At 41.2% G+C, this 16079-nt stretch overlaps 1 protein-coding gene across 1 annotated transcript in view; it reads right to left on the bottom strand.

The window, feature by feature from the left end:
- Positions 1-16079, bottom strand: part of ATP7B (ATPase copper transporting beta) — a 167879-nt gene that overhangs the window by 59260 nt on the left and 92540 nt on the right. Inside the window, exons 3-6 of the mRNA XM_082245906.1 lie at positions 14418-15600; positions 10425-10670; positions 7781-7944; positions 2700-2861 (exon numbers count right to left, since the gene is read on the bottom strand). Of these exons, the coding sequence (XP_082102032.1) occupies positions 2700-2861; positions 7781-7944; positions 10425-10670; positions 14418-15600 (1755 nt within the window). The remainder of the gene's footprint in view (positions 1-2699; positions 2862-7780; positions 7945-10424; positions 10671-14417; positions 15601-16079) is intronic.

Below are 16079 nucleotides of genomic sequence, written 5' to 3'. Positions count from 1 at the left end.
TAAATAGAATCCACCTGTGTGTAATCAAGTCTCCGTATAAATGCACCTGCACTGTGATAGTCTCAGAGGTCCGTTTAAAGCGCAGAGAGCATCATGAAGAACAAGGAACACACCAGGCAGGTCCGAGATACTGTTGTAGAGAAGTTTAAAGCCGGATTTGGATACAAAAAGATTTTCCAAGCTTTAAAACATCCCAAGGAGCACTGTGCAAGCGATAATATTGAAATGGAAGGAGTATCAGACCACTGTAAATCTACGAAGACCTGGCCGTCCCTCTAAACTTTCAGCTCATACAAGGAGAAGACTGATCAGAGATGCAGCCAAGAGGCCCATGATCACTCTGGATGAACTGCAGAGATCTACAGCTGAGGTGGGAGACTCTGTCCATAGGACAACAATCAGTCGTATACTGCACAAATCTGGCCTTTATGGAAGAGTGGCAAGAAGAAAGCCATTTCTTAAAGATATCCATAAAAAGTGTCATTTAAAGTTTGCCATAAGCCACCTGGGAGACACACCAAACATGTGGAAGAAGGTGCTCTGGTCAGATGAAACCAAAATCGAACTTTTTGGCAACAATGCAAAACGCTCTGTTTGGCGTAAAAGCAACACAGCTCATCACCCTGAACACACCATCCCCACTGTCAAACATGGTGGTGGCAGCATCATGGTTTGGGCCTGCTTTTCTTCAGCAGGGACAGGGAAGATGGTTAAAATTTATGGGAAGATGGATGGAGCCAAATACAAGATCATTCTGGAAGAAAACTTGGAGTCTGCAAAAGACCTGAGACTGGGACAGAGATTTGTCTTCCAACAAGACAATGATCCGAAACCTAAAGCAAAATCTACAATGGAATGGTTCACAAATAAACATATCCAGGTGTTAAAATGGCCAAGTCAAAGTCCAGACCTGAATCCAATCGAGAATCTGTGGAAAGAACTGAAAACTGCTGTTCACAAACGCTCTCCATCCAACCTCACTGAGCTTGAGCTGTTTTGCAAGGAGGAATGGGCAAAAATTTCAGTCTCTCGATGTGCAAAACTGATAGAGACATACCCCAAGCGACTTACAGCTGTAATCGCAGCAAAAGGTGGCGCTACAAAGTATTAACTTAAGGGGGCTGAATAATTTATATATTCATGCATATAATTAGACTCTAGACTTATACCACATCATCATAACCTTGTATCATATTTCTTTGTGAGTTCCACATATGGAAGAAATAAATGCATTGTCCCATATTTTCTGCCATGTGATTTTACGGGACTATTGCAATACATTTTCCAATTATATTATGTATAATTGTTTACCCGTTTTTTTTTTTTTTTTAATTCCTTGTATACAATTATATTACTGTTAGGTTGTAGAACACTGCCTGTCACTTGTTGATCTGCTTAAATAATTCTATACAGGTATATAAGCTAGCAGGGAGGGAGGTCATGGATCCAGTTGGGGGTGTTCTATGTAGTTTGGAATAGAAAACATCACACAGATCCCCATGGCATAGCAGTAAAAAAAAAAAAAAAAAACTGCAGAAAAACTACATATGCAGCATCTAATTACCTACTGGTTGCAAGAGTTAAATATGAATGATTATATGCAATATTTCATACCACCCTCTTTAACCGCTTGCCGACTGCTCACAGTATATTTACTGCGGCAGTCAGCCCCTCACAGGCAGAGTGACGTAGGTCTACGTCGATCGCCTGTGAGGCTCTGGGGAGCGAGCGCGCGCCCGCGGAGGCGCGCTCCCGCTCCCGCGCGGTCACGGACCCCCCCGCGCGTGTGACCAGCGGACCCGATGTCCGCCGGTCACTCTGCGATCGGCGGGGGAGAGGGAGAATGTCAGGCAGCTTGTGTAAACAAGCCACCTGTCATTCTCCTCGCTGTAAAAACACTGATCACATGGATCTACTATGTAGATCCGTTGATCAGTGTCCTTACAGCTCAAGCCACAGCCAATCACAGTAGAAAGCACGCCCCTAGGGACACACACAGCCCCTCCCTCCCAAATAAAGTTAACCCCTTCACTACCAGTGTATTTTTACAGTAACAGTGCATATATATAGCACTGATTACTGTAGAAATGTCACTGGTAACCCCAAAAGTGTCAAAAATGTCAGTCAAGGGTCCGATCTGTCCGCCCCAATGTCGCAGTACCGCAAAAAAAAAAATCGCAGATCGCCGCCATTACACGTTAAAAAAAAACCCACCAAAAATGACAGAAATCTTTCCCTTTGTTAGTAAACGCGATAACTTTTGCGCAAACCAATCAAAATACGCTTTTTGCGATTTTTTTTTACCAAACATAGGTAGCATAAAACAAATTGGCCGAAAATTTTAAAAAATTTTGATTTTTACATTTTTTTTTTGGGGAATTTCATATAAAAAAATGTGAAAAATATTGTTATTTTTGCAAAATGTACGCTCTTTTTTTGTTTATAGCGCAAAAAGTAAAAGTCGCATGGGAGATCAAATACCACCAAAAGAAAGCTCCGTTTGTGGGAAAAAAAGGACACCAAATTCGTTTAGATACAGCGTCGCACGACCGCGCAATTGTCTGTTAAAGTCATGCAGTGCCGAATCGCAAAATACCCCCTGGTCGTTTAGCAGGAAAATCCTCCGGGGCTTAAGTGGTTAAAAAGGAAAAAGCTTTTATTCGGCCATTCAGACATTTATTTGATTTATTAGATCTTACCTCAATCACTTGAATGATGTCTCTTGGGCCAACAACTTCTGGCTCAAACTTGACTTGTGCTTTGCAGGTAGCCAGAGCTACGGAGGCCTGCAGAATACCTGGCATTCTCATCAGGCGGGATTCAATGTTATGAACACATGATGCGCAGGTCATACCTGTAATCTAGAGAGAAAAACAAGGAAAATACTAAGCTTCTTAAACAGATGTGTACACATTCAATTCCCCCATATATTTTTTTTTTTTGCCAATTTGTGTCACTTATAATGCAATGTATTTGGGAGAGTATTGTAAATAAAATATAAGGTACCGTGTATACTCATTGTTCACATCTCTGCTTTTTTAACACACTGAAAGTGGAACTAAACTCTATCAACATGAACTATTTTTTATTATGCTGCTAGCATTAGTAAATAGGAAGATCCATTATATGTACTTGTGGTAAACTTTGTTTTTTCAGATTTCTTCAGTTGCTTCCTTGTTTCTGGCCTATGCCAAAGTGGTGTTATACATCCGAAGAGATTTTATGGGCATTTTCTTTCTCAGCTAAGCACCACCTCCTGCCAGCATGCCTGGGCATGGATTCCAAGAAGCAAATGCTACATGAATCATTTCCCCATACTCAAAATGGCCGTGGGGGTGTTTTTCAAAATCATTTCTCAACAAAATAAAGCATGGAGACCTGGATGGAGGAGTTTGCTTTAAATATTAAATATGAATAAAAGTATCATTAAAGGCAAAACTTTTTTTTGGGAGTGGAGAGGTATTAGAATCCCTGTCAGCTTTTACTGCTGTCTGTTCCACCATTAGGTAAATTCCCCCTCTCTAGTTGTCCTGTTTACCATTATCATTGAAAGTTAAAGTAAAAGAAAACCCTTGGTTTGTCCCGGAAAAGTAAGAGATAAATCTTCCAATGGGAACACTAGTTCTGCTGACCTGTGGGTCCCCAAGGAATTCCCTTAAAGCGGTAGTATACTCCGCTTTTTAACTTTTACCTACAGGTAAGCCTATAATAAGGCTTACCTGTAGGTAAAATTAATATCTGCTAAACCTGCACGGTTTAGGAGATATTTACCCTGCATGCAGCCGCTGACACCAGCGGCGCATGCGTTCTGAAGGTCCGGCGTATCTTGCCGGACCTTCAGAGCTCCTTGCCGGAAAGTGACGTCATCGCGGCTCCGGCCACTCACATCGCCGGAGCCTCCGAACCTGGAAGAGACGCCGAGGGAACATGTCTGCTCCCTCAGCGGTGTCCGGGTGACCATGCGATGCATACTGGCACATTATGCCATTGTCCTGCAGGTTTTTGGGGTTTTTTTTGGGGGGGGAAATACAACCACTTTAATCTGCAGGGATTTTATCTCACTGTTTGACTAAGGGACAGGAAGTGAAGGTAAATCCCTGAAATGGAACACAGATGTTGGAAAAAAAAAAATCTGACAGGGGTTATAACCCTCCCTTACTCTATACAAAGTGAAAAAAAAAGGTTTTGCCTATTATTCTACTTTAAATAGTGTTTTCCACAGGGGAGGTCCAGCCAAGTATAATAAAATCTGGTTGGCTTTTTCGGAAACATGTTCTTAGCCAGAACAGGTATTTACTATTAACCGATTGAGCTGTCACCACTTCCTGTTGCCATTTATCCTCCAACGCAACAAAGGTTTTCTTTTCGATACCTAATTCCTCAACACAGGTTTGAATCTCTACCTGCCACAATTTTGTCAAATGGTATTATCTTGTATGCATAATTGTTGTAATCCACTGGGGATGCTGCCACATTGTATCTGTATTCCATGGCTATAAGCTTTTCTTAAAGAAATGTAAACAATCCCTCGCAGTGTGTAGTAAAAAAATAAGAAATGGTAATAGCTGCTGCCTCCCAGTTACTGTCCCTTCAAAAGGAAAGTAATAAAATGAAAAAGTGGTTAATTAATGGGTTGGCGCCGCTAGAATTATTATAGATCCCTCAGGACGGAGTGGTTCCTTTAAATATTATTACAGATGGCTTAGAATACATAAAGTGCTGATATTAAAGTGCTATAGCTGTAACCTTTTCTTACTTCTCTCCTTTTAAAAAGGAAACACAATTGTGTTTTTAGTTTGTGGTGCTCAGATACAGTTAGGTTTCCCTTTAAAGCCCAACTGAAGTCTTACAGTTTTATTTTCTCTCTTTATAATCTTGTACCCCGGAATGATTTGTGAGTAATTTTTGCTTGGAAATGTCAATGGCATTTTATTTTTATGCTTTAATTAGTAAAAATGTTAAACCTCCCATCCTAAAGGCCATTTTAATATTCTTTATACATCTCCACCATTTTGTGCACATTTATTAAATCGGTAAATACAGCTGCAAGAAAAAGTATGTGAACCCTTTGGAATGATATGGATTTCTGCACAAATTGGTCATAAAATGTGATCTGATTATCATCTAAGTTACAATAGACAATCACAGTCTGCCTAAACTAATAACACACAAAGAATGAAATGTTGCCATGTTTTTATTGAACACACCATGTAAACATTCACAGTGCAGGTGGAAAAAGTATGTGTAACGGATCTTTGTACCCCAGCTGGGCACATCCGCCGAATCTGTGTCTCCTGTCCTCCAAACGCACCCACAGCCTGCGGAGAAGTCATATCCAGCCCTTAACCCCTCAATCACGAGACAATCCACACAGGTGTTGAGGGTTAGCCATGCAGAGCTTAAACTGTTTATTACATTCCAAGACAACAGTTTTACATACAGTTAGGGAAACTCCCCTTAGCCTTTCCATAGAAGGGGGGGAAGGGAACCAACCAATGAGAACTGAACATTTGTACATTTGAAACATGCAGTCTTAATACACACCCCCTGCGGAGAGATGTCTCCAACTCAGACCATTGTCTGCCATGAATCCACACACTTAGACACAGAAACAGGAGGGGGGGGGGGGGGGGATGGGTTGTAACATTACATTACATTAACTCAATGCCATGAGTCAGTTGTTCAGAGGATGAATAAAGGGAAAATAAAATGCAATGTCCCAAACTCATAAGAAAATGACACAAAGGGGTTTACAATCCAGGGACAGGGTGATCCGTCACCCATAGTGACGGTTAGTACCGTCACATCTCTTACCCCCAAAGGTAGACTAATCCAGGTACTAGACCTCCAACTGGTCTGTGCCTGAGCTAGTCGGGTAACAAATCCCAAAGAGTCAATGTCTGTCTGCCCGGACAATTCGTCGGCGTTGCCGCTTTGCTTCCCAGGGCAGTAGTGGACGGCAAAGTCAAAAGGCTGCAGTGCCAAACTCCAGTATCTTCTGGCCCATAGTCTGTCGGTAGGAGGCTTGCGCACAGTCCCCTCCAAAACACACAGTGACAGTGGGTTCTGTCACAGTATGTGAACCCCTAGACTAATGATATCTCAAAGAGCTAATTGGAGTGAGATGTCAGCCAACTGGAGTCCAATCAATGAGATGAGATTGGAGGTGTTGGTTACAGCTGCCCTATAAAAAACACACACCAGTTCTGGGTTTGCTTTTCACAAGAAGCATTGCCTGATGTGAATGATGCCTCGCACAAAAGAGCTTTCAGAAGACCTACGATTAAGAATTGTTGACTTGCATAAAGATGGAAAGGGTTATAAAAGTATCTCCAAAAGCCTTGCTGTTCATCAGTCCATGGTAAGACAAATTGTCTATAAATGGAGAAAGTTCAGCACTGCTGCTACTCTCCCTAGGAGTGGCCGTCCTGTAAAGATGACTGCAAGAGCACAGCGCAGACTGATCAATGAGGTGAAGAAGAATCCTAGAGTGTCAGCTAAAGACTTACAAAAGTCACTGGCAAATGCTAACATCCCTGTTAGTGAATCTACAACACGTAAAACACTAAAAAAGAATGGATTTCATGGGAGGATACCACAGAGGAAGCCACTGCTGTCCAAACAAAACATTGCTGCACATTTACAGTTTGCACACGAGCACCTGGATGTTCCACAGCAGTACTGGCAAAATATTCTGTGGACAGATGAAACTAAAGTTGAGTTGTTTGGAAGAAAACATGTGTGGCGTATGTGTGGCAAAAATAGGGGCACAGCACACCAACATCAAAACCTCCTCCCAACTGTGAAGTATGGTGGTGAGGGCATCATGGTTTGGAGCTGCTTTGCTGCGTCAGGGCCTGGACGGATTGCTATCTTCGAAGGAAAAATGAATTCCCAAGTTTATCAAGACATTTTGCAGGAGAACTTAAGGCCATCTGTCTACCAGCTGAAGCTCAACAGAAGATGGGTGTTGCAACAGGACAATGACCCAAATCAAAGAAGTAAATCAATAACAGAATGGCTTAAACAGAAGAAAATACGCCTTCTGAAGTGGCCCAGTCAGAGTCCTGACCTCAACCCGATTGAGATGCTGTGGCATGACCTTAAGAAAGCGATTCACACCAGACATCCCAAGAATATTGCTGAACTGAAACAGTTCTGTAAAGAGGAATGGTCAAGAATTACTCCTGACCGTTCTGCACGTCTGATCTACAACTACAGGAAACGTTTGGTTGAAGTTATTGCTGCCAAAGGAGGTTCAACCAGTTATTAAATCCAAGGGTTCACATACTTTTTCCACCTGCACTGTGAATGTTTACATGGTGTGTTCAATAAAAACATGGCAACATTTCATTCTTTGTGTGTTATTATTTTAAGCAGACTGTGATTGTCTATTGTTGTGACTAAGATGATGATCAGATCACATTTTATGACCAATTTGTGCAGAAATCCATATCATTCCAAAGGGTTCACATACGTTTTCTTGCAGCTGTATACAATGTGAGAAGGAATCTAGGCTTAGACATATTTTGGAAATATTAGATGTTTTTTAGGCATTTGTTGTTATTTTAAGTAAACGGAACCCATATATTACTAATCATAGGACCTGCACTCAAAAAGATACAGTCTGGGTACAGAGACATAAACCACCAAATCTTTTATGCTTGCAGCCCAACAGAAAACCCATTATTTTTTTATCTCTTTATAATCCTGTCCCCCAGCATGTTATGATTTGTGATGCTTTCCTGGAAATAGCAACGTATTTTAGTTTTATACTTACCACTAGCTCAATACTACCATGTGTAGCAGTGCAGTCTTCCAGTACTACTGCGCCAAACCCCAGATTTTCAACAAAATGTGCAATCTCGCTTGGTTCAATCAGTTCTTCTATGTATCTGATCTCTGCTTTACCAGCAATCAGTGCTACCAGCACAGAAACAATACCTAGTGAGTAACAGTTCACTGGTTATTACATGATCTAAATCGATATAGGAGGCCATTCAGAATTTTAGCACTTTAGTACATATCTACTGTACATCAACATGACTTTTAGGCTTTAAATGTGCATGACAAAACATCAAATGGGATCCCACAGTCAGTTGTTTATTTGAAGAATTATTCCATTTGTTTTATATGATTCTGTTGGTAACTAACTATGGGGAAAGAAGGTAAATTGACAATTGGCATAGCTCCCAACTGTCCCCGATTTTGACGGACTGTCCCTGATTTGGAACAAAGTCCCTCTGTCCCTCTTTCCTCCTCATTTGTTGCTTATTTTGGTCTAATCTATAAAGTTGTATTTAAAATGCACTATTTAGATTTCAAAAAGTGTTTCCCAGTGCTAAACCTTTCATCCAATTTCTAAATTGCTGCATTTGTAAACTTCAAAAGCCATTATAAAGATATAGAAGTGGTAAAAAAAAAGTACTTGGGAGTTAGGGTCCTTTCACACGGCCGCTCCGTGTGTCCGCAAATCATCCTATTTTTTTGCGGATGATTTGCAGACATAATGTAAGTGAATGGCACTGCGGATGTCAGTGGAATACCATCCGCTGACATCCGATTTTCCTCCTTTCAGTTCTGTTCCGTTTTTTCGAATGGAACAGAACCCTATTTTTTCTTCCGTGTAAAAAACGGAATGGAAGGAAAATCGGATGTCAGCGGTGTCATCCGCTGACATCCGCAGTGCCATATACTTACATTATGTCCGCATATCATCCGCAAACGGATGGGATGATATGCGGGCACACGGAGCAGATGACACAAATGTCATCCGCTCCGTGGAAAAAAAAAAAAAAAAAGTCCCGCAGCGGACCTTTCACACGGAGCGGCCGTGTGAAAGAAGCCTTACACTCATTTTTTTTGCTTTAATTCTCCTTTAAGGGGACGTGTCCTATGCTAACAGGTGTCCATCGTTTCCATCTCAAAAAGTTGGAAGGTATGAATTGGTGTCTCATACAAATAGATTCCTGGCACAAAGGGATTGAAAGTGTGTTTAGAACATATTCCTGACTTCAGTATTCTAAAGATAAAGATGGAGATAAAAACCAATGTACAAAGGAGAATGAGCTAAGGCTCGATTCACACCTATGTATGTTGCTTTTGAGCATTTCTGTAGTGCTTTTTGCTGTGCTTTCCATGTTTTTTTAACCACAAATTTGTCGCAATTTTACAACGATTTTCTTTTTTATGTTCTTTTTTTTTTTTTTTTTGGTAAATTTGTTGTTGGGCAGATTTAAAAACGCAAATCGCGGCAAAATTGAGGTAAAAACGTACTACTTGCATTTTGGATGCAGGTCCATTAAAGTCTATTACATGCAAAACACTGCATTTTGCATGGAAAAAAATACCCGACCCTTTCCCAAAACGCAGAGGCACAAAAATGCATTGATGTGAACGTGTTCCATAGGAACCCATGTTAAGAAAATGAAAAGCATTTCTGCAAAAAGCATGAAAAAAACGCATTGGCGTGAATCGAGCCAAAAATTGTGCAGGAAGCCAGGCCCATTCAAGGATCAAAGTATCACAGAGAGATAGAGGTCTCTGCTCACTAGAGTTGCCACCTCATCCCTTTAAAACAGAACACAAATTAATTACACAGGTTCTGAGGCTAATTGAATGCAGAGAAGGCTCCAAGTGAGTTTAATTACCACCTTAATCAGCCACAGAACCTGTGTAATTAATATGTGTTCTGTTTTAAAGGGATGAGGTGGCAACCCTACTGCTCACCCAAGCACTGTGGTTTAGCTGTTTTTAGGAACTTAAAAATATAGCAACATTATGAAGTCAACGCAAACAAGGCATGCATATATCTTCTGTTATAGATTACAAATATGAATCTCTGTCTATGTGTCAGGACCCAGATCTAAAAATGCTACCTTCACTGTGTCTGGCAGTATCTCTTCTTGCTGAGCCACCTGAGATGCTGGACAGCTCCATGGACAATTCCTTGGACAGTCTTGCCTTTGCACGTTGCCAGATTATTAAGCTCTCTCTAGCCAATATCTTGCTCTTGTCACTCCTGCTGTCGACCTTTGGCTTGTTCCTCGACTGCGCTTCCACTTGATCCCTTACCTGCAACTTATTTTTACAGACCGCTGGCTTGTTTACAGACTACGCTTCTACTGGATGCCTTATTTGCTACTAGACCTCAGCTTGCTCACCTCTAGGTGGAGCGATCCTGAGAACCACGACCTGGTACTAACATGTAGTAAAACCCACATCCACCATCAGGAGCTCTGGTGAACACCAGTTAGTGCTTAGACCCCACACCTTAGGTGAGCCCATGTCATCGGCCAAGGTGACCTGCTTGTATACTTTTTTCTCCTGGTCGGTGGGAGCCTCTCTACTGCTATAACTAATAGTTTTCGAGCCTGACCCTTGATCTTGACTCTATGCAGTAAAAGACAATACAAAACAGATACCGTCTTTCTTCTTCAGATTCCTCTCAATGTTGGACACACAGGAAGCACATGTCATCCCCGTGATCTGTAAAACACATTTCTGCGGTTCGGTGTTATCGCTCAGAGGAATATCAGTATCTGGGTTTGGCTTCTTAGGGATAACATCCAGAATATAATCTTGATGTGCAGTCAGTTCCTTCAATATTGCTGCCGAATTTAGCCTTGTGTCAGGCTCTGTCTGGCTGCTGGGTATAAGCATTGAAGAATCTAAAAAACACACAAAAGCATCCATATATAATTAAGGGGTAAAATAAAATGCCGAAATATTTCCAAATGATTTTTCAGCCAAAGAATTATCTATGGATTGGAAAGAAAGTGCATCAACTTAGCCCCAAATGAATTGAGTGCCTTCTTTCCCCGGTGCTATCTGGGACAGCTAGCTGCTCACAACCTTATTCCCAAAAAGTTTCAGTTTTCCATTTCAAATATACAGGTCAGTGAAAGCTTTCATTGCCCTATATTGCCTGCGGTTGGTATGGAAATAGTGTTAGTTAGGCTGGATTCACACTGGTGGGAAGCCAGACATTGCATGTGATTCGCACGGCATGCCTGTGCACATCACATGCGATGTCTGTGCACTGTGAATTCGGCCATACAGTTTGTATGACTGAAATCGTATCACATCAAAATGGTGCAGGACCCTTTTTTTGTCTGCACTGGAATCGGATCACATGGATGTTAAGACCCATGTGATCCAATTCCTAAGTTTGCACTGCGTTCTGTGAAACGATTTGGGGCTGTTACATCAACAGCAATGTTGATGTTAGCTGCCTGGGACTCCCCTTCTCATTGGCTGGGAGAGCAAAGCAGTGCAATTGGCTCCCGCTGCTGTCATTTAAAATCATTCAGCCAATCAGGAGAGAGGGGGCGGGCCAGGTCACTTCTCCGCGTCTGAATGGACACAGAGAGCTGTGACTTGGCTCAGGTGCCCCCATAGCAAGCTGAGCTTGCTGTGGGGGCACTCAACAGGAGGGAGGGGAAGGAGAGCCGAAGAGGGACCTGAGAAGAGGAGGATCTGGGCTGCTCTGTGCAAAATCAACTGCACAGAGGAGGTAAGTATAACATGTTTGTTATTTATTTATTTTTTTTAAAACAAGACTTTACAATCACTTTAAGTAGACAATTTGCTCATGATAAACAAAACTGATAGTAGAGTTGGGGACAAATGACAATAGTCATTTACAAAGGCATGAGAACATGCTTGTTTAAGTTGATATGTAAGTGGAGGCATAGGGGCATTATCAATTCCTTAGAAGTTTTAATTGATTTTATTAAAATTAAAAAAATGTATTTATTTTGTTTTACCTAACTTTTTTTTGTTTTCTTTTTACTTAAGAGGGTTGATGCTCGGTGGTGCATTGGGTCTACTGCTATGTAAGATGGCATGTGGACCACCATGTAAGAGGAAACGCTTAAAACCAGTGTAAGTGGGCATGCTGTCCTATATTATCCTTACAAGAGTCTATTTTGGTGCTCAATACTTAATTTTGGGATAGATTATAGCATATATCAAAGATACTGAATATTTCAGAAGGAAACTAGAAGGGATTACTGAATTTTCATAAGAGACATTCCTGGTAACCTGGGATGACTATAGTCTGTATGCGTCAAGAAGGGAATAATATTCCATTGACCATGATGGAATACTGTATGTGACAAATTTGCATCAGATCAACTATGGTTGTTTAGAGCAGCTTTTATCAACCAGGGTGCCTTCAGGTTTTTTCAGAGGTGCCTTGGCCTTGACAGGAAAAAATTGGTTGATTAGCAGGCTGGTCAGTAAAATCAGCTTGGAATTCCTTTAGTTTTGTTTTGCATGTGTTGCCCTTCCATGTGCTTCTCGCTGCAAAGGCCAGTGGCAATTTGCACTGTTGAAATATTGGTAAGGGGATGTACTGGACACCTATGCTGCCATTGTGCTATATATGCTGGGTGTCCAGTGCACCCATGTGCCTTTAGGAGGAGTGGGCTCCCTCCAGGCTCACCTGCCCTCTGCCTATGCATTATTATGCATGTGCTTCCACTGGGGAGGCTCTCAAATTTAGACTTCGGACTACAGAAAATACTGGGGTTCCTTGACGGGGCTCTGTAGCTTACATATGTATTTTTCAAATGTGTGCAAATGAGACCCTTGTTTTTAACGCATACTGTTAGACAGAATGATTTGGTTGGTTAGCAGGCTGGTCAGTAAACTGAGCTTGGAATTTCTTTGGTTTTGTTTTGCGTGCCTTGCCAAAATGCCTAAAAATTGCCTAAAAAAATGGTATACAAGCCAGAAGGTAGATCAAGCCTGCCTTTCTGTTACACAAAGCCACAGGTTTTCATTGTGCACCATTACAACCTTCTAGCCGCTGGTGTCCTAATAACCAATGACATCATCAGTTGATAAGCAGGATGTCGGGTGCCTGCACAGAATCCTTGTTTGCCCCTTCCTTGCCCTTCTGTGTCAGCACTAGGGTCACATTAGCTGAGCGAGGGGAAAAAAAAAACTGAGGGAGAAGAGAAACATTTGAATATTAGTCAGTACCAGTGTGCAAAGATGTAATTGCTTTGGAAGAATAAAGTAACTCTAAAGTGGGTGTCCTATGTGTGCGAATGTTGGTGTGTTATGTAAAACTATTAGTACTTTTAAATAATAGAGCTTTGTTACCTTGTATAATAAGAGTGAAATTGAAAAAAGGTGTGGACGCTGTTGTTCTTATCTGATGTTCCTGTGTACCGAAGTTTGATTGATGGCAAATTGGAAAATTAAACAGTACTGAATACCAGCTGCATCTCTATTTTTTTATTATTACGTTAAAGTGCAAATCCAGGCAAAACCTAACTCTAAACCTGCTCTCTGCCACATTAAAACCTTAATCTATCTAACCCTGTAAAGCAAAAATCGCAGGTACTTACTTATTCTGCAGCTGATCCAGTCCGATCTCCAGCGGCAGGTCTGTGCAGGAGAGGATCGACAACGGCTGTGAAATGCCTGGGAAGGGACCTCACCCATATAGTTACTATGGGGCTTCCGTTGTCAGCTGCCTCTCCTGCACTCACCTCCACACGGAAGCCACCGCTGACAGCGGATGTTGGGACCGGACTGGATCGGCTGCAAAATAGGGAAGTATAGCGGTTTAGAATATATCAGAAAGCAGGTTTAACGTTAGATAGGTTTTACCTGAACTTCTACTTTAGGTAAACCACAGTATACAGCAGACTGCCTGATACATCTGCATAGAAGATATTACCTTGACAATTTGAGATATATACTGCAATATATATGAGACTGGTTGAGACGTGCCTGCAGGGACTTGTTCAGTATTAGAGCTTGAAAATGGTGTAATTATAATAAATAAAACAGACAAAGTTTAAGAGTAAGGATAAAATGCCCACACTTTAACAATAAACTATTATTTTCTTATTTTGGAAGAAAAATAGGTTATTGTGATCATCTTTAAATATTAATTTTGTTCAATTAAGGTGGACCCATTCCTTTTCAACAGGTCTTCAACTTATGTCATTGACCAAAAAAAAAAAAAAAAATGTACCAGCCTTTTTCTTTCAGAACACTGCAAGGCATTGCAGGCACTGCGCTAATGATCTGATGCATTTGTTTTGTTTATTTATGCACATTGGGTGCCATTGAAAATGAAAAAGCAATCCTGCAAAGGACATACAATGCATGCTTTCATGCCACAATATCACTATAGCTCTGTAGAGACACACACCCGTGTTTGTGAGAGATGCTGAAGGCCCTTCTACCTTTCCAAGAGAAAATACTGTTCCAGGTTCCCTCCATTGATAGTTAACATAACCCAAAGCCTAGGTCATGTCTCTGTTGGAGGTGAGGATGAGCATTTAGCTTGACTGATTCATCTATTCAACAGTGATCATGTAACTAAATGACTGGAGTGGCTATATAAATAAATATAATTTTACCATGATGCAAATAGTTAAGTGTAAACTTACCAGACACAAGTGTAGCATCAAACCCCATGTCTTCTATGACTGCCCTTAACTCCTCTGCATTTGTTTCACTTGGGATATAGTCAATTTTTCCAACTGCCTCAGCTAAAGAAACCGATATGGACTGCACTCCTTTTCTCTGAGAGATCATATTTTCAATAGAAGAAACACAAGATCCACATGTCATTCCTATAATGCTGATTAAGGCCATGTTGGTAACAGTTTTGGGGCCTTGTTTATAGGAAGAAGGATACTTAGGGTTTAACTTTGTAGCAGGGTTGAAATGTTCTTCCGACGGAAGGATAACCTTAAAATTTCCAGGAGGAAGTGCTTCAATTGCCTCTTTCACAGTAGATAGGTCAGTAACACTTTTAAAAAAACATATAAGCGCATTTTTGCTCTCAAGAGAGACTTTGATACTCTGAACACCGGGGAGGTCTGATATGGAGCCTTCTATATTATGGACACAAGATTTGCAGTGCATCCCTTCTATATCAATAGTCATTACTGCTGTTTGACCATCACTGACAGCGCCACCAGGGTCTGAAACCTTACAATGTGTAGGAACAGTTTGCAAACGTTCAATGTCAATTGGTCCAAGCTTTAAGGGGTCAGGTTTACTTCTTAGAGAAGCCACAAATCCCATATCATCTATATGATTCCTAAGCTCTTCGGGCCGAATATACAGTGGTTCATATACAATGACTGCTTCTTGACCTGTAAGGGACACTTTTATTTTTTGTACACCTTGTAGTTTCCCAATTTTCCCTTCAATCGTGTTGACACAAGACTGACAAGTCATGCCCTCTACCCTGATCTTGATCACCTCTTCTTTGTAATTTATGCCCTTCAGTGGTGCCATCGTCTCTTGTATGTTAGCATCAAAGCCCATGTTTTCTATCTCTTCACAGATCTTCTGAGGGGTTATTTCTGAGTGGATGTAGTATACAGTGGCATTGTTTTGATCCAGGCAGACCTTAATGCTAATTATGCTTGGCAGCTTGGAGATCTTTCCTTCAATAGACTGAACACATGACTGGCATGTCATGCCTACAATTCCTATCACCACGGAGGATGAGAAAGTTAGGTCATGTTGACTGCCTTCAAAACCCTCGTTGTGGAAAGCAAAAGGGTTTTTTTCTGTTGGAGGGGTTCGGCTCCTCTTGTGAATGCCATTTCTTGAAACCTAAAATTAAAGTAAAAAAAAAAAAAATGAGTATAAACAAACAATGTAGGGCAGGGGTCTCCAAACTTTCTAAACAAAGGAACTGTTTACCACCCTTCACACTTCAGGGGGGGGCAGACTGTGGCTAGTGGGAGTAAACAGTGCATTTTTAGCATCAGGAGGATCAATAGTCTATCGTTGGTGGAAGTGGGAGGAATAGTGCCCCAAGGGCTGGGTAAAGGCGAGCAAAGGGCCGAATCTGACCCCAGGGCCGCAGTTTGAAGACCACTGGTGTAGAACAAAAGCAGTTTCTTTACACCTTGCTTCAAAGAAAAAAAAAATCTTATGCAGTTTTGTTCAAGAAAATAATATTCAGTGACCACCAGAGGAGGACCTAAATGTAATGAAACTGAGGTAGCCTAATGTAAATTGGCACAAGTCAATTTACATCCAGCAATGCATAGGTCCAAAAAACAAAAAAAAAGTGACAAAAGTGACAC

The sequence above is a fragment of the Pelophylax lessonae genome, assembly GCF_965119305.1.
Source record: "Pelophylax lessonae genome assembly, chromosome: 2".
In the NCBI taxonomy this organism is placed as follows: domain Eukaryota; kingdom Metazoa; phylum Chordata; class Amphibia; order Anura; family Ranidae; genus Pelophylax; species Pelophylax lessonae.
The sequence above is the reverse complement of the archived record's forward strand: the minus strand, read 5'-3'. Positions and strand labels throughout refer to the sequence as shown.